This window comes from Mastigoproctus giganteus, chromosome 10, assembly GCF_048544385.1.
Source record: "Mastigoproctus giganteus isolate SK-2022 chromosome 10, ASM4854438v1, whole genome shotgun sequence".
NCBI lineage: Eukaryota > Metazoa > Arthropoda > Arachnida > Uropygi > Thelyphonidae > Mastigoproctus > Mastigoproctus giganteus.
The window spans coordinates 205,548,089-205,574,153 of NC_143584.1; the positions used below are offsets into that span (position 1 = coordinate 205,548,089).

The 26,065-nt window shown below is 36.6% G+C and overlaps 1 protein-coding gene across 1 annotated transcript in view; it reads right to left on the bottom strand.

Annotated features, from left to right (window-relative positions):
• Vamp7 (Vesicle-associated membrane protein 7) overlaps nt 1–26,065 on the bottom strand; it is a 91,117-nt gene that overhangs the window by 34,882 nt on the left and 30,170 nt on the right. Inside the window, exons 2-4 of the mRNA XM_090382293.1 lie at nt 23,369–23,520; nt 13,867–13,924; nt 9,075–9,124 (exon numbers count right to left, since the gene is read on the bottom strand). Coding sequence (XP_090238419.1) covers nt 9,075–9,124; nt 13,867–13,924; nt 23,369–23,514 — 254 coding nt within the window. The 5' untranslated portion in view covers nt 23,515–23,520. The remainder of the gene's footprint in view (nt 1–9,074; nt 9,125–13,866; nt 13,925–23,368; nt 23,521–26,065) is intronic.

A 26,065-nucleotide genomic window follows, 5' to 3' on the forward strand; every position in this document is an offset into this window, starting at 1 on the left:
GTCATTTTATTCTGGGTGATCTTGCACCAAATTCTGTATAATTTATATTCCCATACACCAGTGCCATTCTGTGGCAATTTGACAAGGTAGGATATGTAGAAAGTTGTTTATCTTCTCGTATGTTTTTCATTTCCACTTCTATTCCCATCACTTATTTCTGTTATTAACTCCTTATTTTTGAAAAGCAATATTTATATACTCTGCTCAGTCATAGCTATTTGTGATAGTCAATGAGCAGAATTCCCCTCAAACTATTTTTCCATCCTTCCTGGTTTTAAAGTAGTTTGATTTTTTTTGGTATTATAAACTTACTATTTAATTATTTTCCTTTTGCATAACTTTTTATTTTATGTACCTTTGCAAATATCAATGGGTCAACTGTTGATATCAATGATATCATTGATATCAATGGGTCAACTGTTGATGATCCTGCTCAGGTAGCTAACAAACTAAATGAATATTTTGCATCGACATTCATACATGAGGAGTTATTTAGCAAGGGGAAAGCCAGAGGTGTATTCAACTCTAGCAGTAAGCTAGAGAATCTTGTAATAACTGAGAATAAAGTGGAGGAGAATTTGTTGAAGATAAACACAAGAAAGGCACCCGGGGTGGATGGGATCTATCCAGTTATATTAAAGGAGGCAGCAAAGGAAGTAAGCAAACTCTTAGCCATAATTATGAGAGCTTCCTTGGACTCAGGGGAGGTACCCACAGACTGGAGATGTGCAAATGTGACCCCAATTCACAAAGGAGGATCAAAGGCTGACACAAGTAATTATAGACCTGTGAGTTTAACTTCTGTTCCAGGAAAATTAATGGAGGCACTAGTTAAAGAAGCACTGCAGGATCATTTAGACAAGACTTCAGTTATAGCTCGGACACAGCATGGTTTTGTTAAGGGGAAGTCTTGCCTGACCAATTTGATTGGATACTATGATGCAGTCACAAAGGAACTGGATGCAGGGAATAACTTTGATATTATATACTTGGATCTTAGAAAGGCTTTTGATACTGTTGCACATGGAAGAATGCTGCACAAATTGGAGCAGTGTGACACTGGAGGCAAATTGCTGCTGTGGATAAAGGGGTGGCTGAGGGGGAGAAAACAGAGAGTGGTAATCAATGGACACTGCTTGTCGTGGACTAATGTTATTAGTGGAGTCCCTCAGGGCTCAGTGTTGGGTCCATTATTGTTTTCTGTATTCATAAATGATATTGATGATGGTATATCAAGCTTAATGTCGAAGATTGCAGACGATACAAAGGTAGGCACAGTTGTCAAGGACACTACTGACACTATGCTGCTGCAACAGGATCTGGAAAGGTTGAGAGGTGGCAAATGAAGTTTAACATTGACAAATGTAAAGTACTACACATGGGAAACAGCAACCCCAGAGCAACGTATCAACTCTGTGGTACTACACTGAGAGTGGTAGAGAATGAAACGGACCTGGGGGCGGTTGTGCAGGCAGATATGAAGTTCTCTGAGCAGTGTAGACGGGTTGCAAGAGTAGCTCATGGTGTATTGTCAATGATATATAGGAATTTTTCTAGCAGGGATAAGGAGGTGATTATTCCCTTGTATAAGGCAATGGTCAGGCCACACCTAGAGTACTGTATACAGGTCTGGAGACCTCATTTCAAGAAGGATGTAGAGCTGCTGGAACGAGTACAGAGAAGGGCAACAAGATTAGTGAATGGAACAAAGGGGTGCTCTTACGAAGAAAGGCTTAAGTTTTGCAAATTACAGTGTCTGGAGACTAGGCACCAGCGAGGTGATCTGATAGAGGTGTATAAAGCCTTGAATGGTTTGAGCATGCTCAATGCTGATGGGATTCTTCCTCTCGCTCAGAATAATCACCTGAGAGGGCATAAATTCAAATTGAGGAAAGACAGATGTAGGATAGACGTGCGGAAATTTGCCTTTAGCCAGCGGGTGGTTGGTTGGTGGAACAGACTTCCATCCCTTGTCGTGGAAGTTGATAGCCTAAATAAGTTTAAGGCTCAGCTGGACAGATATTTTGAACGAACAGAGGGGTGAAGTGGAAGTGGTTTTTTTTTTGGCTGATGCTGCATAAGCTTGCTTTCTTGCATCAAATGCCTCTACTAATGCTAATAAACAAATACACATGTAAAAATAGAAAGAGCATTAACATCAACAGTCACCAAGTTCATTAGCCAAGGATGTTTTCACATAAAATACAACAGCTTTCGTGCATACAGAGTATACACGCTGTTTTTTTTTTTTTTTTTAAATATATAACTTAAATGTATGTCTTGTGGTCTGCATCATTTGAAAAAAAATAAAAAATGTCCAAAGTTTCTACTCAACCCTTCTAAAGCCATAAAAGATCTTAATCAGATTCCCATGCAATTACCTGGTTTCGAGACTTATGCAAAATATAAAACTAAAATTTCTCCCAGTAAGAACACCTTTTCATGCAAATGACTAATCTTCTTACTCCTCAATGTACCATTTACAGGACAACATTCTTCCTGAAGTGGGATTTTTTATCCATACACAGTATTTAAGATTTTACTTAATTATCATTTTATAAAAAGGAATAATCACTTCTGTCCCTATCAGTAAAATTCTCTGTAAATCATAAATAAAATCCAATGAGCAGTCCTTGCTGGCCTATCTGCACTGCTCAGAGAATCTCACTTTGAACTATACAGCGTTGAAATATTTTCCCTTTTAACACTACCTTAAGTTTTGATTCTGACCTTGGTTTAATCTGGGTTCACTGTTAGCTAAGTGCAGAACCTTGCATTTACCAGTATAGTATTTTAACTACCATTCTTCAGGTCATTTCAACAATTTATCTACATTGTTTCAAAGTGACATACACTAATACTATTGTAAACCTTCCCGAATTCTGACATCAAATTTGTTATGCTCTCATCAATTTTGTTAACGAATATCAGAAGCAATAGTAGACTAAATACTAAACTCTCTAGAGTAATAGCCATTTATAACCATCCTTTATCATCTATCAATTAACCATCCTTTTATCCACTGAAGCAATTTACCACTAATTTATTTATTTAATCAGTTTAGTACGTACATAACCTGATGTAACCAGCAGCAAGTTAAACTCTGAGCTAAGAAATGTAAAGTAACAATGAATACATCGTGGCATTTAACAAATGAAACCTATTAGGCGTACTGGAATGATGCAAGAAGTTGAAATATCACAGGGCATGAAAGAGTGTCAAGTGAAAAGGCTGTGGCCATTAGAGACTGTGCTATATTTCTTATATTTGAAGAACCTTTCCAAGTTTATAGACTATGTTGCAAAGACCAAAGTATTTTTTGAGAACGTGCACTGGATAGATGTAAAATTCTCGAGTTTGATTCTCAACTGAACAGAATGGGAGGTGCAATTTTGATCCTTTAATGCAGTCTGGCATCTGAGATGTTTGAGACCATAATGTGCCATCTGTAGAGTGGCACCACACTGATGTACATCATCTCAAATGCAACAGTGTTGCATTTGAGATGATGAAAAGTCACTGAAGATCTTAATCAGCCACCTAAAGCCTAATAACAGAAGCATATATATCAATAGGCATATCAGTGCATAGTTAACAACTGTTCAGTACTGGAAATTCTAATTAGTTAGTATTAGTAATGGCCGCATGGTGCAAGAAAGCCTATGGCTTATGCTACACCAGCCAAAAAAAAAAAAAAAAAAAAAAAACCCCGAATAAAACAATGATAAAAAAGAAAAAATAAATAATAATAATAATTAATAAAAGAAAAGGAAATTAAACCTATCACCCTATACGCTTCCCTCACTCGAAGGTACTATCTAGATGACCTTTGAATTTCCCCAAACTGTCAGCCTCTACCACCCATGTAGGCAACTTATTCCAGTAATTTATAACTCACTGGCTACAATAAAACTTCCTGCAGTCCAATCTAAACATTTCCCCCTGTAACTTGAATTTATGTCCCCTAGTTCTAGCATCATTTATAATCTTGAAATTTTCATCCTCATTCATTTTACTGATGCTTCTCAGAGCCTTAAACACCTCAATCAAATTTCGTCTAAGGTGTCTAGTTTCCAAACCCTGCAACCCACATATTCAAAGTCTTTCTTCACGAGGATGCCCTTTTGCCGATCTCACTAGGCGAGTTACCCGTCTTTGCACCCTTTCAAGAAGCTCGATGTCTTTCTTTAGGTGCGGTCTCCATACTTGAACACAGTATTACAAGTGTGGTCTAACAAAAGTCTTATATAATGGGATTATCACGTCCCTATCTCTACTTGCAAAAGTTCGATAGATCATCGATAGGACACCATGGGCCTTCCTTACAACCTGTTTACAATGCTCAGAGAATTTCATGTCTGACCATATCATAACACCCAAGTCCCTTTCCTCCAGTACTGGCTTTAGTTGAACTCCACCAAGTGAATAAGTTATTTTGGAATTACTGTTTCCCAGGTGTAATACCTTACACTTTGTTAGATTAAAGCATAGCTGCCATTTTTCTGACCATTCCTGAAGTCTATCTGTGTCTCTCTGAAGAAGCTTAGCTTGACAGTGATCATTAACTACTCTACCAATTTTAACATCATCTGCAAATTTAGACATCACGCCCTCTATCCCTTCATTGATGTCGTTTATGAAAATTAAAAACAACAGTGGTCCTAATACTGATCCTTGGGGAACCCCACTTCTTACATCAACCCAATCTGAGCAATAGCCATTTATCACAACCCTCTGCCTCCTGCCCTGAAGCCATCCTGCTATCCGTCTAAGGACTTTCCTTGTGATTCTAACCTATTCCAGCTTATAAAGCAATCGCTCATGTGGGACTGAGTCAAAAGCTTTGCTGAAATCTAAATAAACAATGTTGAAATTATTCCCTAAATCCAGCTCGTGAGTGACCCTTTCAAAATAGCGAACCAGATTTGTTAAACGTGATTTTCCCTTTACAAAACCATGCTGAGTATCCTTGAGAATTTCAATTCGATCCAAATGATCCTGAATTCCACCCTTGATCATTGCCTCCATGATTTTCCCTACCACTGAAGTCAGACTGACAGGTCGATAATTTTCCACTTCACTCTTAGAACCATCCTTATGTATGGGAGATACATTGGCATTTTTCCAATCCAACGGAATCTCCCCCGAGTCTAGTGACGGTCGCATAATTAGCCTCAATGGTTCAATGCACTCACTTGCCGCCTCCCTTAAGATTATAGGGTATATTCCATCAACTCCAGGAGCCTTACTGGCCTGTAGGCTTGAAAGTTTTTTCATTAAATAATCTTGCGAAATTTCAGTATCATTAATTACATATTTTTCAACTTCACTCCCACAATTTCCCATTGCCACAAAAGGTTTTTCATTTGTAAATATCGATGCAAAATAACTGTTGAGTTCATCTGCAACGGCAGCTGGTGTATTTAATACTATCCCCTTTCCCTTACGTAAAGGTCCGATCTGGTTTGTCCTGCTCTTCTTGGCATTTATATATGTGAAAAATTCCTTATCCCCCCCCTCTTTGCTCTGTTTGCTAGTTGTTTGTTTGTTATTTGGTTTTTAGGAGCATTAGCAACTAAGGCCATATTGCTCCGGGGATATGCGGTGGTCATTCCCTGACCTTTCCGCATCCTCCGTATTTGGTGGTCATGGGCTCGAACCCCGGTCTAATCAAGAAGCGTGTGATACGCACTGCTGCTCCTTCCCACCTGGCTACGGAGGCACTTTGTTTGCTAGTGATTTCTCATAAACTGCCTTTGCCTGTTGAACCTTTTCTATGGCTCTATTACAGATCATCTTGTAGCTGTTATAGGCTTCAGTACTTTTTATTGCTCTGTAACCTTTCCACGCCACCTTTATCTGCTCAAGTAATGTGGCAACTTCACTATTCATCCAACTTGGAACCCTCCTCGTGGAGTATTTTTTTTAATGGTAAATACGCATTCAAGGCATCCGTGATTAATGTTTTAAAAGCATACCACAATGCAATTGTATTCATTCTCTGTGCAATATCTACCCAGTTAATAGAGGCCATGTAGTACCTTAAGGCATCGTAATTTCCTTTTCTGAAATTAAAACCTATTCCTTTGCCTTTTACTACTGCTACCTCTCTCATCATCATCCACCGTAGAACTCTGTGATCACTTCCTGCTATTGGTTCCTCTACTGTCAGCCCTGTTATGTCATCTGATTCATGGGCGATGATGAGGTCTAGGATATTCTTTTCTCTAGTACTTTCCCTGACATGTTGATACAAATAACAGTCATCTAGTTGATTTAAAAATTTTGTTCCCCATGTCGAGTTTCCTTCCCATTTACTCCAATCAATTAGAAGCAAATTGAAATCACCCAAAATAAGACATTGACACTTACTTGCCCATTCTATTTGCATGTAGAGGCTTTCATCATAATCTTCACAATCATCTGGTCTGTAGATTACTCCTACTCACATTATACCTCTGTTTCCGACTATCTCACACCATACAGATTCTATATTAGCATGTGAAACGAATGAATCCGGGAAAGCTATCGTCGCACTCAGGCTGCTTCTGATAAGAAGCATTACCCCACCACCCCTTCTATCTACCCTATCCTTCCTAAATACATTATACAAGCCGTGCTGAAATTCATCATCCCCAATTTCTGGGTGGCACCACATTTCCATAAGCCCTATTATGTCCGCATTACTTGTTTTAACCAGCAGTTCGAATTCACTCATTTTACTGACGACACTTCTAACATTACTATATAAACAATTAAGACTTACTGTTCTTGTATATTTAACAACCCTAACACAACCCTCGAAGTTTTTTAGGCTCACTTCCCTGGCATTAGCTACCCGCTCACTTAAAACGTTTCTGCCCACAAAACATCTAGATAATATGTCCAGTTGGGGTAACAGATAAGAACTCTTGAGGTATGTGCAAGAGTTACTCTGACCAATATTATCAGATAAATGCATGTCAGTATTACCCACATCCCCCCTAATTAGCAGTTTCCCTGAACCTTTAAGGTATCCTCAATAATACTGGCAAAAACTTTTGCACCACCTTTGTTTAAGTGTATCCAGTCTCTACAAAACAAATTCCTTCTACCTAGAAGTGTGGGCCATGCCGATAGAAATTTCCTCCCTAAAGCCTTGCAGAGTCCTTCAAGTCTTGAGTTAATCCCCAAGGCTTTTAACATATAATCCCTCAGGTAAAGTTCTTGGTAAAGAACGCAACATCATGGCTGCATATACTTTCACATTTGTAGTTTAAAGTGCTGTGAAAAGATTATTTCTCATCATTACCAGGGCAAAGGCTTGTACATTGTTCTTAAACCTTCTCTTAGATGGGATCTATGCTGATTTTATTTTTAATAATTTCTAAAGTTAGAATACTGAACAAAGAAATGTCTGTATTGATATCTTCTGTGAAGCAACTTCAGCAATGGATACAGTGAGTCTTGGATCCCCAGGCACAATGTAAAAATTTTAAATCATGTGTGTGAGAAAAAAAAAAAAGAATTGCAGCTAATATTTTAGAATAACTATTTGAGCATGTTTTTGGATGAGATGCAGCAGTTTATATAAGACATGTAGCACAATGCAATCTTCATTTCATTTTGTAGTATTTTGTTTTTAAATCTCCACTGTAAAAAAATTGGAGGGAAGTATTTTCCAATATACAGAGTGTGGACAAACACCTGATATGAAAGTAGCAGTTTTTGTAATGGCTATATGATGTTTTTATGAATGTGCAGTGATGATTTTTTTTCTTGCAGGTAGTAAGTACTGTGAAGAAAAGATGATAAAAGCTGATGTTTATTTAGAGTTGATATAAAAAGATCCATGAACAAAATGATGAACAAATGGTTGGCGCATGTTTAGCAGGGACATCAGTGATTAAAACTGCTGATTTATTTAATTTATCCAGAGCAACTGTATCAAAAATGATTTCTGCATTCACCAAGCATGGAACCAAATACGGAGGATGCAGAAAGGTCAGGGAATGACCACTGCATATCCCGGAGCAATATGGCCTTAGTTGCTAATGCTCCTAAAAACCAAATAGCAAACAACAACAACAAACAAACCAAGCATGGAAAAATAAAATCTGGTAGGATGAATTGAGGCAGAAAATCGAACTGGACTGAAAGAGACTGCTGGATACTGGAAGGATTGCAACCTGAAAGCATAAAATTACTGCCTCAAAAATAACTGCAGAACTTAATGTGTCTCAGCAATCCAGTTTCTAGCAAAACAGTTCAGCAAGAACTTAATTTATGACAGATCCACTATTGCCAAGCCACCCATTACTGGTGGTAATGCTAGAAAGAGGATACAACAGTGTAAGGAGCACAAAAGATGAATCATCATTCCCACATCAGGGAGCATTTACATTTGGCAAATGTCAAAGGAAGTGCATCATTCTGACTGTCTTGTGCCAACCATAAAACATGGAGAAGGATCAACAATGGTTTGGGCAGCAGTATCTTGGTATTCTTTAGGTCCTATCACCACCTTGAGGATAAATTACTGCCACTGATTACCTTGATAATCTGAGTGACCGGGTTCATCCCTTGGTGCAAACACTGTTTCCCACAAATGATGCCATGTTTCAAGATGATAATGCTCCAATACACACAGCCAGATGAGTCAAATCTTGGTTTGAGGAACATGAAACTGAGGCTAAACATCTCCTATGGCCTGTACAATTACTAGACTGAAATGTTATGGAGCTACTGTGGGCATAGTTGGAGAAGAGAGTGAGAAGCAGATTCCCTCCATCTTTATCATTCAAGGAGCTTGAAATGTTCCTCCATGAAGAATTGTCCAAAAACAGTTCAAGATTTATTTGAATCTATTTCAAGTAAAATGAAGTTATTTTAAAAGCAAAGGGTGGCCAAACACCATATTAGTGTATTATTTTGCCCACTCCCTGTAGATTATAATGGAAAGCAAGTCCTTTTGTATGCAAGTTTCACAGGCTTTGGCTATTCCATTTAATGGGATATTACAGTGTCTCTAAAAAAAATATTTTAACTATAAAATTTCTATGGCCAAAAAAAAAAAAAAAAAAAAAAATTCTTACCTTTTCTTAATTTCATTTAAGTAAAGAAAGGCCCTAGCTCTTTCAAATCCCTATAAAAGAATAAAATATTAACTTTCAGTTTTATCAATCAAAATTAAAAACATGCTTCCTTTACAAAATAATTAAGAATTAAAAAAATTCTTCATGAAATAATTTTGGAATTACTTAAACTCAAAAATTTAACTGCTTAACATTTCAAATTATGTCAAAATCTACAGCCATTTTAAAGGCTAAACAGGTAATGCCTAGTAAAAGTCGAAGTAACATATGCAGACACTATAATACACATGCTAGATATAAATATAAATACACATATAAATTTTAAATGGGAAGCATTCAAGGAATTAGTCTTGGACGATACTAGGCTTTTCATACGAACTAACTAATTAATACTGTTCAAGGTTTAGGCCTAAATGGATGTCAGTGAACTAATGAGATCCTGGAATATAATCAGAAACTTTTCTAGACTACTAGCAATTGCATGAAATCATATACATGATATTATTCTGTTTTGATAATTATTCAAATAATATTCTGTAATTCTATGGTTGGTTTACCTGTTTTGTTGGATGAAAAGCTAAAGTTTCCAGACAGAAGACAATGCAACTCTTGTCAAAGACAGGCTAACTCTGGCATTAAAAATATTTCTAGCATGAGGATTTTGCCTATTCAACAGAATTTCTCAAATGTTTAAGAGAAAATATAACAAAAAATAGTTTGAAATGCACTGTGAGTTAGTATTGAGCAAACAAGGTTTTGAGTGTGAAACAGCAAATAAATGGGGGGGGGGGGCAAATGATTCCCTATATGACCAATATACCGTATTTCTTCGATTGTAAGACACACCTTAATTTCAGTACCACCAACAGAAAAAAAGCTTTGATTCTAAGAAAAAATAAAATAATAAAATAAAACGCTAAAATATATCCAACAATTATTTTTATTATAATAGAATTCAATTTACTAACAACAACAGTATTTATCAGTAGGTATGTTATTCATCACTTCCTTCTCAATCTTCTGAGCCATCGATATCTGCATCTGAATCAATATCAGAGTCTACTTCACATTCAGAGTCTGCTTCTTCTGAGCCATCGTTATCTTCATTATCCCATAATATACGTCTTCTGAGCCATTGAGAGCGTTGGTGATGCAACATTTTTTAAATGAGTGCTGCACTATTCTTTCTGGGATTAGCTTCCAAGCTGTTGATTACCCATTCTGCCAATTTTGATGCCGGGGCTTTCTTAATTTTTCGGGAAGGTGTCAGCAGAAGGTTGTCAAGTCAACAGCCAGGATTCATATTCCTTTCTCAAGTAATCCTTAAATGGTTTGTTAACTGAAACATCGAGTGACTGCAGTTGGCTAGTCATGCCACCAGGAATCACAACCAAGTCACCACGTTTTTGCACGATTTTATTTTTGACCCGTTCGGACAAATGTCTACAAAATGCAATAAGTACTAGCATGCTAGGTGGTTACGAAGACTTCCAGGATGTCTATTCCACACAACATTTAGCCAGTCTTCCGTACGCTCTAGGACGTCTGTTCCACACAACATTTAGCCAGTCTTCCGTAAGCTCTAGGACGTCTGTTCCACACAACATTTAGCCAGTCTATAAAACATGAGTCTATCACACCAGCCGTGACTGCTTTTAAAAATTATTTTCTCTATTCCGAGGGACTTGGCAATTTCTCCAACATTCAATTGCATGGCTTGTCGAGTGATGGGTAATCCTTTTGGGCATATCTCCACAGTTTCATTGACTTGTGAAAACCTTCTTTTCTTAGGCCCTGTAAAGCAATTGGTTGTTGCTTTGCACGAAAATATGGAATTGCGATCATTTCTCCAATGACAAACATTTACTTCACTAATGTCGACCGCAGCTCTATTTCCACGTTCTTTTGCATACATAACTTTTCGTTTCAATGTGGCTTCGTCGTGCAATCTTTTAAGCAACATTTTAATATGCAATAAGGGATAAAAATGAACGAAATACAGTAACTCCACTTCTTACATACTTTCAAAGATACAAACAAAACTTCCTAGTTTTCTCTGAGTGAACTTCACTATAATGAAATAACGGTGGCTTCACATTTCGAAAGTGCATGAAATCACAACCACGTGACTTTATTCTCCAATGGAATTGGAGAATGTGATAACAGTCAAACTTGGAGGCAGGGTTTCTGCATAAAAACAAAACATGTGGTGCCGTGTGCAAAGTGCGGGAAAATTAAAAAAAAACTGCGATTGTAAGATGCCATCAATTCTAAGACGCACCCCATTTTTAGAGATGTTTATAGAGGGAAAAAAGTGCATCTTAGAATTGAAGAAATACAGTAGTCCCTATCATCAATAATAAAAATATAGTTGCAGCCACCTAAAACCCCTGCCAACCATATAGTCCCCACTGATACTGTGGAAAACATTTAATGACCATAGATGTTGTAACAGATTGTGGGAGCAACCATTATCTTGAATACTGTTTGATTCCATAATCTGTGGTTATTTTCTGGCAGTGCTTTCAATGCTGATGGAATCCCTCCTCTTGCTCAGACCATACATATGAAGAGATAAATTCAAGTTGAGGAAGGATGGTTGTGGAATAAATGTTCGAAAATCTAACTTCAGCCAACGGTGGTTGATTGTTAAAACAAACTTCCACCTGGTGTTTTAAAGGTGGGTTGTTTGAATAAATTCAAGGTAGGAACTAGACAAACCATCAGAGTACTACTAATGCTTTAACACCACACCATCATTTAAGTAATTTATTGAATAATGTTTGTTTATTGACTTATGGTCACTGCTAAAACAGGAACTACCGAACATAGACCACTAAACTGAGTTGCCACTGAATAGGAAAACACCAGCAGCGTATCACAAATTGGACTTTCAAGATATTCAAATGAAATGCTAAATATAAAAACTATTTCTAGAAAATTAAATTATTTTAATGACCTAAAATCAATTACAGTTGAAGCTCTCTATAGTGACCCTCTTTTTAACATCCCATGTGGTTGGTCCCAGCCAATTTCTCATTAACCTAATGCTATTTTACACTCAGTATAACAACCTTGGAAAAAAAAAAAAAAGATATCTCTATAACAATCATAAATTTTTACCTCTTAATCTGAAATTTTTACTTTTTTATTACAATATTCATGTTTAAAAATGACAAAATGCTTCAAATATATTGAAGTAATTACAGCCTGACCATGAGAAATTATTTGTTAATATTTCCCTCACTTTTCTTGCAGTGCGGTAATGAAATGAACAGTGACTAGAAGTTCATTTCATTAGTTCGAGTGTATGTTTATTGATATGGCTCCAAGCAAGCTTTGCCAATCGCAGATAAAAATAGGATTTTGCAAGCTGTAAATAATGGTTTGCATTCTAAGACTGACATTGCCAAACAGTTCAATATTCCTAAGAGTACTCCGTTCACTATTCTGAAAGACTGGAAGATTGAAAATTCAGAGAAATCTGCTGCACTAGGTAGGATTCGAGCACAAAAGGCGAAGTATCCAGATCTTGAAATGATACTTTTGGAATGGCTAATGTGATGGTGCAGAAAACATTCTCGTAGAGGGTAATCATTTAAAAGCTATGACTGAATCATTTGTGCATCAAATGAATATTGAAGAATTTAAAAGTTCGAATTGATGGCTCCAGAAATTTAAGACTTGTCATGGCCTGTCTTTCAAAAAAAGCGTGGCAAAAATGCAACCATGGATAGTAATGCTACAAACAAATGGAAGGAAAATCGTTTAAGAAAAACTACCGAAGAATGCTATTAAACAAAATTGTGCTGTCTTGAAAACAAAAATCAATATGAAATCGACATCCTGCAGGCAATGTATTTATGTGTTTCAGCATGGGATGAAGTTGATGAAAAAGCAATCGCCAACTGTTTTAAACATACTGGATTTATCGTCTTGACTGATGTAATGTGTGAAGTTTTGCATGCTTCTTACTCTAGTAATTGCGAAGAACAATCTAATAATAGGGAAGAAATATTTCAGCGTGTGCATCATCACCTAAACTTACAGGAAAATTTACGCTTCAAAGATTATGCAAAAATGGATGTGGACATTGAATGTTTCAGGATATGCATGAATAAAGAGGAACTCACTGCAGACGTGATGAAATCTTCTGAAATTTGTAGTGATGATGAGGAACCTACTGTGGTTAAACAAGAAGTTTCAGTGAAAGATGCTCATCAAGGACTAGAACTTGTACGTCGATTTTTTCAAGTGCAGCCTAACTGCAAAAGTGAAATAACTGCTATTAGCGCCATAATTTTCTTTTAAAACATGCTCTACCATAGAAATAGCATGTTTTGACAGATTATTTTAAAGTATGAAACAATTTTCTTGATAGATCTTGATAGGTATATAGCCTATGCAGCAAAATTTACAATTTAATTGTAACTTTACTGCACTCTACAATCATAATTTTCTTGTTTAATACTGTAGTATATATTATAAATAAGGTTATACTATGTTGTATTGGTAGCATTATATTAAATTTTCAAGCTTTTAATTGTTTTGTTGCTGATTTTATGAATGATCAATAATAACATCCTTCTGATATAACAACCATTTCTCTCATTCCCCTATGGAGTCATGTCATTACATAGAACTTTGACTGTATATATTTTATGCAAATCATATGAAATTGTGAAAACTAAAATTAATATAATTAAATAATCATGAAAAATACATAAATGAAGATATTTATTTCTGCAATAAATAAATAAATAAAAACAGAAAGAGAGAGAAAGGAACTTACATCATCTGTAATGCATAAATATATGATACCATCCTCCAGGATATAATGAAAGAGATAACTACAAGTGAAACAAACTGTGTAATTATTCATATTCACATAAAACAAAGGCATTATTAAATTAATTCACATAAAACAAAGGCAATATTAAATTAACTTTCTCAGAGTTTAGAGTAGAATTCAATCACTCTTTTTAGTAATAAATCATCTTTTATAAGTCATTATGTACATACTAAAGTAAGGTAGGAGACAAAACTTTGGTTACACAGTTAATTAGTTTTTTTGATTTCTGAGTTAGAAATAAAGTGGCTAAAGAGTCCCCATATTATCTACCTTTCCATATTTTTTCATATATTTTTTGCACAAAGATCTAAAAATAGTGTGAACATCTCACATGCCTACTCCATCTTAAAATTACATTATCAGAGGTTATAATCCAAGTAATAAGAAAAAGAACTTACAGAAAAGGACAGTGAGAAAGATTTTCACATGTTTTATTGCTGAACATTTTTCCTACATGCTAGACATTTTTGGAGGCCAAGAAATGCCACCATTCCTAGAGATGATATGGTTATGAAAAAGCAGTCATACAGTATCCACTGACACCCTGGAAGTATGAGACATCATGCCATCTTGTCAAAACTAACTGGCAACATTTACTTGAGGAAAATTAGCAGCTAATTCATTGGTAAAAAAAAAAGTTGTGATCATACAAAGCAGAGCAGCCTGATCACAATTGTTACCCTTCCATTTATCATTTTCAAAAAACTATAGGCCAATAATGCTGAGAGATAAAATTGCACATCACACTTTTATCTGGTCATTGTGCAATGGTTGTTAATAGAACTGGCAAGGTGTTCTTCCTACCAATAACAAAAGTTTTGTTTGTTCACAAAGGTGGTTAGATGAATGAGCTTCATCAGATAGCCATAGATGAATAAAGACTTCATCATGATCCATCTGAGTTGGCATTTCTAGACAAATATTTTTATGGATAAGGAGACTTTGATTTAATTCAGTCATTCAATTACTGAATATTACTCTCACAATATAGTTCTAGTGCTATAAAGTTACATTAGAATTTAATACCTTATGTATAAATCCTACTACATATAAAATATTAACATGGTATAAATTAAAAACTTAGCTGAACTGTTTAGCTAGAGAAAAAAATACTAAATTAATACCTAAAGGCTTAAGACTTAAACTGATACTTATTTAATAGTGAGTGGGTTTTATACTTGGTTATTAAATTTTAATGTAAATTTACATGTTAAGGGTGGTGGGACAATTGCAAGCAACTGAACTGACTTTTCTGACACTTAATTCTTCAGTTTCATTCTATTTGCTTTTTTCTTACTTTTTATGCCTTGCAAGTGGATCCCAAAGTTAGTTTAAAACATTCAAATGTTGTGCAAGATTGCTGAGTTACTGGGATACTTTTATAAGTAATTTAATCTATTTACTTAGAACCAATAAAAGGATAATTTTCCCAATATTAACTAGTTTATTATTCTTAAAATCTTAATTCCCATGTATGCCCTTCACTAAAAACAACTAAGAGAGAGAGACTCTGGGATATATAAACAGGATGTAGGAACAATATTCCAGAGCAGGTAGGAATTGTGATTTAAGCAAAGTAAGCAGCTGTTTAGAAGGAAAGTAATGCTGATAGTGAAAGAGAAGCTAAATGTGTGACATCCTTATGCCAAAAAAAGTCAAAAGGTAGGGTTATGCCCAGAAAAAGGAGCAAAATCATTCAAACTAAAAAATTAAATGCAAAACAAAACATTAAGATATTTTTATTGTTTTGATAATGTCCCTGCACTACCTTCTGATGAAATTTTATATTTTGTCAAGTAATGATGACAATATCAGGTGCCTTTTCTTACCTTCCATTACCATAGCACTCATACAACCTATGGATCATGGAGCCATACTCAACTGTAGCCATTTATATCAAAGGAAACAATGGGGGGGGGGGGGGGGGGGGAAAGACTGCTCACATCATTCATTTCATTCTTATGATGTGATGTTAATACAGGAACTCTCTGACTTATGGAGATTGGACATTACGTAAGTTTTTGCTAGCCGGTGCAAATTTAAAAAAAATCGTGAAAACATATTTTACATCCCGTAGGAATAAATGGAAGTATCGTGAAAATATCACAACGTGAACTCAATAATACATTGTTTGTTTGTTTTTTTTGTAATTCGTTCCAAGTCCTTGGAAGTTGAAAATTTCGCTATATTACTAAGCTATTTATCTCTCTAAAAGGTCATATTTATAACGGGAATTGCATTACCCTTTCATCGTTATCTTATGTTCCTATTATAAAAATCAGTTTTGAACACCTTTGTCATATTTTTCTAAAGCACATTTCTAGAGGCCATGACCAAAAAACAATAAAAACAATTTGCACTTTCCGGTTTATTGGGCTTTTCTGTTCATGCATCTAATTATAAACGGGTAGTAAACTGGATCTTATTGCATTTGCGATAATACTGATAACTGCAATTATGTGGATTTTTACGCTATAATGGTGAAATGTGTTCCCCCCCCTTCACTGAAATCTTCGATCATATAAAAAACAAATTTTTCTGAAACATCTCTTCATTCCTATTTACGTATTATGATGAAGGGGTTCGAGCCCGTCACCACCAAATACGGAGGATGCGGAAAGGTCGGGGAATGACCACCGCATATTTCCCGGAGCAATATGGCCTTAGTTGCTAATTCTCCAAATGACAACAACAACACAACTCACAATGACAAAGGGAAAGCAAACAACGAAAAGTGCACTTGCACTTTTCGTTGTTCGTGGTGGTAGTGCCAGGAAACGAAACAAAATTTATTTAGAAAATGAAAATAATTAAGAAGTACAAAGCAGTTCAAAGTCTGTCATCTATTCCTACTGCACGGGAATTAGATCTTGCTGCTTCAACAGTGAATACTATTTTAAAGGACAGTGCGCATGTAAAAGAACATGTTAAAGGATCAACGAATTTATGATCAACAATGATCACAAAACAGCGTTCAGGTGCTATATCGCAGATGTAACAGCTATTAATAATATGGATTGAAAATCAGATTTAGAAGCAAGTGCCTGTGAGTCTAATGACCATTCAAGCAAAATCAACAAGTATTTATAAAGATATTAAGGATAAGTACGGTGAACCCCAACCCATGTTCATGGCAAGGAACGGGTGGTTTAACAGGTTCAAGCATCATGCTGGTTTCCACAACGTTAAAGTATGTGGTGAAGTCACCAATGCCGATTCTGCAGCTGCAGAGAAATTTTGTGATGTGTTGGAAAAAAATTATCGATGAAGGCGGCTATTCAACGCTGCAAATTTTTAACGTTGACTAGACTGCTCTGGGGGCTTAGAGGGGAACAGGTATCCTGTGTGTTATCAGACACTCAATATAAAACACTGATGGATCCAATATCTTTCTATTACAGAAGATTTAGGAGAAGTCCGGTTGATCTGCCTCCCTAAAATCCACTCATGCACACCTTCTCGATGGTAAGCCCTGTTACGTCACTTAGGTGGCAACGAATGTGTAGAGTGGTTCTCTTCAAGACGCTGGTCAGTGTGAAGAGGAAAAGACCAAACCCTCCAGCATATGACAGCACGACAAAACAAATGGCCCTCAGTCCCCAGCGGATTTCACTCCCCCTCTTACGGCAATTGGAATATCATCAGTTTGGCTGAAACAAGAAGAAGAAATGAATCACTTATAAGTTTATCAAGTGGAAATCTGCTGTACACCAATGGAAACAGTGAAAGAAGTGAAGGTGGTGTTGGATTTCTGGTCCATAAAGATTTAAAAAACAACATTTTGGAATTCAAAAGTACATCACCAAGACTAATACTCAAGATTTCTAAAAGGTACAAGCTAAAGGTTATAATGATTTATACACCAACATCGAGCCATGATGATGAAGAGGCTGAAGAAATGTACACCGAAATTGAGTCTTCTAGATGAGCAGAAAACTCATTACACTATCATTATGGGGGACTTCAATGCTAAGGTTGGAAAAAGACAAAACAGCACAGAAAGGGGAACTATAGGAAATGTGGAATTGGTGAAAGAAATGAAAGAGGCGAAAGACTTGTGGAATTTACAGAATCTCAAGGATTGTCAGTAATGAACACTTTTTTCAAGAAAAGGACGAACAGAAAGTGGACATGGAAGAGTCCAAATGGATTAACAACTAATGAAATCAACTTCATCCTCCCTAACAGAAGATATATTGTGAATGATGTTACCATCCTGAATAAGGTAACTGTTGGAAGTGATCACAGAATGGTAAGATGTACATTTGATATAGATGTAGGAAAGGAAAAAACTGACTCAAGTAAATAATACAAAGGACTTTGAGATAACAGAAGAGGAGAAAAAGCAGTATGTACTGGAACTTAAGAACAAGTTTGAGCTTCTGCAGACTGCTCAAGATCAAGATATCAACAAGGAATATTACAACTTTCTGAAAGTGATAAAGCCCAAGAAACCGATAGGGAAAAATAAATCCAAAGAAGAAAAAATTAGTCAAGAAACACTTGTTATGATGAACCGAAGGCGAAAAATGAAGAGAAAGATAAACATTGACAAGGAGAAAATTGAATACAGCAAACCCCCGCTATTCGCAGTATCTGTATTTGCGGTCACTGATTTAATATAAAATGAAACCTTAAAATATGTGAATTTTAAAGCACCGTGAACATTTTCCGCCATAAAAAAACATGGGCGTGGCTAAAATTATCTTTCCCGGTCAAAACAGCGCTCGGTGGGTGGGGGGAGAGGGGTGACAAAATTGCGAGCGTGGATGTTTCTCGCTAATCCTTGTTCAGTGGCGCCTCCGTAGCCAGGTGGGAAGAAGCAGCAGTGCATAGCACACGCTTCTTGATTAGACCGCGTTCGAGCCCGTCACCACCAAATACGGACGATGCGGAAAGGTCAAGGGAATGACCACCGCACATTCCTGGAGCAATATGGCCTTAGTTGCTAATGCTCCTAAAAACCAAATAACAAACAAACCTTGTTCAGTATGTGTTATGTGCTTGCCATGGAAGGTTTCGTCGTTTGTTTTTAATTTATATGCTTATAAATTGAATAAATTTGTCAATTTATAAATTGATATGCTTACAAAAGTGATAAATCTACCATTTTGCAGTGTAAAACAGACTTTTTCGAGTGTGTTAACAGAAGAAAGTGACTTTATTTGGACAAGTTCTTTCTAACTCGTACAAAAATATGGCTACGAATAACAAGGGTATGTGAAATGTGAAAATATCAAAGAAGGTGATGACATTAGCGAATAAAATTGAGTTATTAGACAAAATTTCTAATGGTGAAAGTGTCTCCTCAGTGGCAAAACATTATAAAATCAATGAGTCAATGGTATCCTACGTAGTGTCCGTGAAAACACGCTAATTGCTTCAAAAATTTGCTCTGTAACTCATGATGTTAAATTAGAAAAAATGGAAAAGGCTTTAAATCTGTGGATAGAAGACCGAACTCAAAATAAAATTCCATTAAGTTCACTCATCATTCGTGAAAAGGCAAAACTCCTTTATCAACACTTTAGCGAAACTGGTGACAACACTGGCGGGATAAGTTTTTTAGCTAGCAAAGGTGCTGGTTTGAAATTTCTAATAAATATTACATTTAATATTAAATTGTTTCTTATTTTTATTTCGATGCCATGCTTGCATTTCACTATTTACTGTCTATATACATAGTCATATTATGAAGGTACATATAATACATACATAGACAAAATTTTAGACTAGTTTTTCTTATATATTTCATACTTTGGAACGGAACCCCTTTTTTACTATGGGAGCCATAACTCAGTATTCTCGTTTTCGATATTTGCGGCATTTCTCAGGGACGTAATCCCCACGAATAGCGGGGGTTTACTCTATACTGAGTTATGCAAAGCCATTAGAAAGAGACTCAGAGAGGATATAAGAAGATTTAACAGAAGAAAAGTAGAACAAGCATTAAGGGAAAACAAAGGATTTAAATCGGCAGCCATGAGCAGTAATACAGAAAGACAAATGATCCTGAAACTGAAGAATAGCGATGGTGTACTTATAAACAGCAGAGAAAGCATAATTCAAATAGTAGAAGACTACTATAGAGAATTATAAAAGGAGCGAGGGAATGATGCCAGCAGTGGGGAAGATGGATTGCAAATTAGCAACACATACGACATACCCGATATCCTTCCTGATGAGGTAGAACATGCATTGAAGAAAATGAAGAATCAGAAAGCCCCAGGGGAAGATGAAGTTACTGCAGAGTTGTTAAAATTGGGAGGAAGAGACATAACACAAAAACTGGCAAGGCTCTTCACAAAGTGCATTAGAAAAGGTGTGACGCCTAAGCAGTGGAATAATGCAATCATAGTTTTGCTGCATAACAAAGGAGATAAATCAGAAATTGGAAATTATAGACCAATTAGCTTGTTATCCCACATCTACAAGTTGTTCACAAGGGTCATTACTAACAGATTAGAAAAAATAGTTGATGAGAATCAACTGAAAGAGCAAGCTGGCTTTAGGACAGGATTCTCAACTATGGATCACCTTCACATAATATCACAGCTAATGGAGAAAGCAAATGAACATAAAACACCATTATGCCTGGCATTTGTGGATTATGAAAAGGCACTTGACTCCATACAGCATAAGACAATGTTTCGGGCACTGGAAAGATAAGGCATAGATACCCCACATATTATGATTTTGAAGAAAATATATGAGAATGCTACCTCCTTTATTAGACTAGACTAGACTAGACTAGACAAAGACAGTAGTTAATTTAAAATCGAGAAAGGAAACACAATATCTCCGAAGCTGTTTACTGCTGCCCTTGAGGAAGCTTTCAGAAGATTAGACTGGTTGCAGAAAGGAGCCAATGTGAACGGAGAGTACCTAAACCATTTATGATTTGCAGATGACATTGTGGTCATAAGCCACGATCCCAAAGAATTAGAGGAAATTCTTAATCAGTTATGCACAGTAAGTAGGATTTTGGACTAAAGATGAATATGGCTAAAACAAAAGTAATTATGAACAAGTATGCCACAGAAAGGGAAATAATGATTGAAAGAGCAGTAGTTGAAAAGGTGGAGTCATATATCTGGGACAAGTTATTAGCTGTAATAATAATCAATGGCTGAAAGTCAAGAGGAGAATAAATTTTGGATGGACAGCATTCAGGAAATATAGTCACATACTGAAGAGCAATATCCCAGTTTGTCTGAAATGTAAAATAATGAACCAATGTATACTCCCCACCATGACTTATGGAAGTGAAACCTGGGCACTCACCAAAAGAATGGAAGAGAAGCTGAGAACTACACAGCGAAGAATGGAATGAATTATACTGGGAATCAGACTGTTAGATAAAAAGAGAAACACATGGATTAGGCAGCAAACAGATAAGGACATTCTTATCAAAACTAAAGAACTAAAATGGTCTTGGGCAGGACACATAGCTCGAAGACATTATGACAGATGGACTAAGAAAATAACAGAATGGTACCCAAGAGGAGCTAGAAGAAAACCTGGAAGACAAAGGCGGAGATGGATAGATGAAATTCACGATGTGGGTAGTAAATGGATGTCCAGTGCTCAAAACAGAAGGAAATGGAAAGTTGTTGGAGAGGCCTTCATCCTGCAGTGGATTGAAAATGGCTGTGATGATGATGAGACTGCTCTGTATTGGAAAAAAATGCCAGATCAAACATACATTGCCAAAGAGGAAAATACAATGCCAGGTTACAAGGCCTCAAAATATAGGACCACGCTCTTGCTTGGGGCTAATGCAGCGGGAGATTACAGATTAAAACCACTGCATGTGTACCATTCTGGAAATCCTCGTGCATCTAAGGGCATCAATAAAGCCACCTGTGCATTTCCGATCGAACCAGAGAGCATGGATAACAATATCTCTCTTTGAGGACTGATTTAAATGCTGCTTCATTCCTGGGGTTGAAAAATATTGTAAAGACAACGAAGTTCCTTTCAAGATTTTGCTTCTATTAGATAATGCTCCTGGACATCTTAGTCGTCTAGATTATTTCGATTCGAACGTGAGAGTCATATTTCTACCGCCAAACACAACTTCACTCATCCAACCATCAGGGTGTTATTTCCCCTAGCATTGTCGCTGTTATGGGTATTATTGCATCAGGCAATCAGGTAACCATTCACTGCCTACAATAAAGATATTCATTTCAAATTTAAAAACATACTATTTATGTAAAACATTTGCTTAGCATTGTCTGCAGTAGACGGTGAGACAAATTTTTAAGTTAAGAGACTTTGGAAATCTTACAACAGTTACCACGCCATCTTAAACATTAATAAGGCCTGGGCAGAAATTACTAAAAGTTGTTTAAATGGCACATGAAAGAAAATATGCTCACAACATGTAAAAAGCTTCAAAGGATTTGAAAAAGATGAATCATATGAAGAGGTTACAGATAAGATTGTAAAGGTTGCAGAGCTACTTCAGTTGGAGGTTGATGCCAAAGATGTGGAGGAGTTAATAGAGAAAGAAGAGAAGAGAAGGAATTATCTAACTTATTGACCTGCAGGCAGCGATAGGGAAAGAAGAAAATACTGACGAAGCTCAAGATGAACCAAATGAGGAGCAGAGACGCTTCATCACCAAAGAGATGGCAATGGCATTTTGTGAAATTGCATCGGCAATGGTGAGGTTTGAGAAGATGGATCCTGACAGCAAACGATTCTTAAAAGTTAAGAGAGGGGTGAATGATATGCTTGCTTGCTACAAAGAAATCTACGATGAAAAGAAAAAGCCACCATACAGACATCCATTAATGTTCTTTCATAAGGTTGAGCAGCTGAACCCTTCAAAATCTCCACAGCCCTCAGCCTCCTCCTCCTCCTCCTCCTCAGCATACTTATCAACTGAAGACATCGATTCCGGCAACGATGCTCAAGAGGTAAAACTTATTAATGTTATGCCTGTCTCCTCTCCTTTTTTGTAATTCTATAATTTTGAAATTTTTTTAAATTGCATGCTTTTGTAATTTTACCTGCGCACGAGATAAAAAATTTAATAAATACAATAAATAATTATATTTACATGTTCGTTCAACATTTTGTTTTTGATTCAATCAATTCAGCGAGCACAGTTTCGAGTGCTGCACAACCATGTGGGAAATTCCAACTTACGAAAAATCCGACTTATGTAGCGTGCTGTGGAATGCAACCGTTACATAATTCAAGGAGTTCTTGTACTGTAGTAGAGAGTGAGAGGTGACCCTTTGACAAGTTAATGGGACTCTATTAAAAAAAAATTTCAAACTCTTAATTTACTGCTGAGTGGACACAATAGTTGCTGAGTACAAAACACAAATTAAGTTAAAATGATTCTCCCCACACACATCTGCTAAAGAGTTAATCATTATAAAATATATCATAACACAAAAAATTTTTATTATTTTGTTTTCCTTACCTGCCATGTGAGTATGTAAGTTTCTGTTGTTCTGGAGATATTCTAGATAATATCTGTTCTGTAACCTCAGCAAAATTTCCAGCACAGCTAGCATATTTAGCAAGAACTACAGTACCTCGCGAAACAACTGCATACAAGATTGGCATTATGACCTGAAAACAATAAATAAGCACAGTAAATATTTTCAGACAAAATACAATTTTTTTCTTATGTGAATCAAGATTTTGTATTCTATGTATTTCTTCTTCCAATTATAAGTAGTAAGTATAGTTTAAGCATATACTAGAAATTTGAAATGACTTCTTAGATGGAAAAATAATTTAATGCAGGCAATCATTTCAAAATTTTATCTCCAGTTTGCTTGTAATTTAAATTTTTTTCAATTTATTCATTTTGAATTTTTATAGCAGAACAGACAATGTAGCCAGAAAATTAATAGAGCATTCTTCAATACCATAATGTCCCTTAAGGTATTTAAGGATTAGGCTGGAAAATGGTGATTATGAGAAATCACCAGCTAAGGGAGCAAAGGAATTTTCACATGTGGAGAAGAGAAGGGAAAATCAGGCTTGACCATTATATAACAGACATGGGGAAAGTCATAGGTAACCCAGCTAACATTACTGATGAATTCAACAAACCCTTTGCAGAGAAGGCAAACTGTGCAAGTAAAGCTCAACACTAAGTAATTAGTGATACTGAAATGAGATAAACGTTTATTGGAAAACTTTTGGATTTAAAGGCAAGTAAGGCACATGGAGTTGATCCATATACCCAGTAATTTTGAAGGAAGTGATGAAACAGTGTATGCTGAGGGAATCACCACACACAGGAGAGGTTTCTTTGGACTGAAGAAGTACCAAAGTATTGCCAACCAATAAAGGTGATTCTATGAGCAAAGCCAGACAGATTAATCAGTTCAATTTAGGTGATAGAGAAATTCATGAAAACAGTAAATTAAAAATATAATACGGGGACATCTATGTAGAAATGACATTCAGAAGGAAAAAGCGTGGTTTTGTAAAGACAAAATCTTAGCATTAGCATTAGCAGAGGCATTTGATGCAAGAAAGCAAGCTTATGCAGCATCAGCCAAAAAAAAAAAAAAAAAAACCCACTTCCACTTCACCCCTCTGTTCGTTCAAAATACCTGTCCAGCTGAGCCTTAAACTTATTTAGGCTATCAACCTCCACCACAAGGGATGGAAGTCTGTTCCACCAACCAACCACCCACTAGCTAAAGGCAAATTTCCGCACGTCTATCCTACATCTGTCTTTCCTCGATTTGAATTTATGCCCTCTCAGGTGATTTTTCTGAGCTAGAGGAAGAATCCCATCAGCATTGAGCATGCTTAAACCATTTAAGGCTTTATACACCTCTATCAGATCACCTCGCTGGTGCCTAGTCTCCAGACACTGTAATTTGCAAAACTTAAGCCTTTCTTCGTAAGAGCACCCCTTTGTTCCATTCACTAATCTTGTTGCCCTTCTCTGTACTCGTTCCAGCAGCTCTACATCCTTCTTGAAATGAGGCCTCCAGACCTGTATACAGTACTCTAGGTGTGGCCTGACCATTGCCTTATACAATGGAATAATCACCTCCTTATCCCTGCTGGAAAAATTCCTGTATATCACTGACAATACTCCATGAGCTACTCTTGCAGCCCGTCTGCACTGCTCAGAGAACTTCATATCTGCCTGCACAACCACCCCCAAGTCCCTTTCATTCTCTACCACTGTCAGTGTAGTACCACAGAGTTGATACGTTGCTCTGGGGTTGCTGTTTCCCATGTGTAGTACTTTACATTTGTCAATGTTAAACTTCATTTGCCACCTCTCAGCCCATCTGCTCAACCTTTCCAGATCTTGTTGCAGTAGCATAGTGTCAGTAGTGTCCTTGACAACCCTGCCAACCTTTGTATCATCTGCAAACTTGGACATTAAGCTTGATATACCATCATCAATATCATTTATAAATACAGAAAACAATAATGGACCCAACACTGAGCCCTGAGGGACTCCACTAATAACATTAGTCCACGATGAGCAGTGTCCATTGATTACCACTCTCTGTCTTCTCCCCCTCAACCACCCCTTTATCCATAGCAGCAATTTGCCTCCAATGTCACACTGCTTCAATTTGTGTAGCAGTCTTCCATGTGCAACAGTATCAAAAGCTTTTCTAAGATCCAAGTATATAATATCAAAGTTATTCCCTGCATCCAGTTCTTTTGTGACTGCATCATAGTATCCAATCAAGTTGGTCAGGCAAGACTTCCCCTTAACAAAACCATGCTGTGTCTGAGCTATAACTGAAGTCTTGTCTAAATGATCCTGCAGTACTTCTTTAACCAGTGCCTCCATTAATTTTCCTGGAACAGAAGTTAAGCTTACAGGTCTATAATTACTTGTGTCAGCCTTTGATCCTCCTTTGTGAATTGGGGTCACATTTGCACATTTCTAGTCTATGGGTACCTCCCCTGAGTCCAAGGAAGCTCTCATAATTATGGCTAAGGGTTTGCTTACTTCCTTTGCTGCCTCCTTTAATATAACTGGATAGATCCCATCCACCCCGGGTGCCTTTCTTGTGTTTATCTTCAACAGTTTCTCCTCCACTTTACTCCCAGTTATTTCAAGATTCTGTAGCTTACTGCTAGAGTTGAATACACCTCTGGCATTCCCCTTGCTGAATAACTC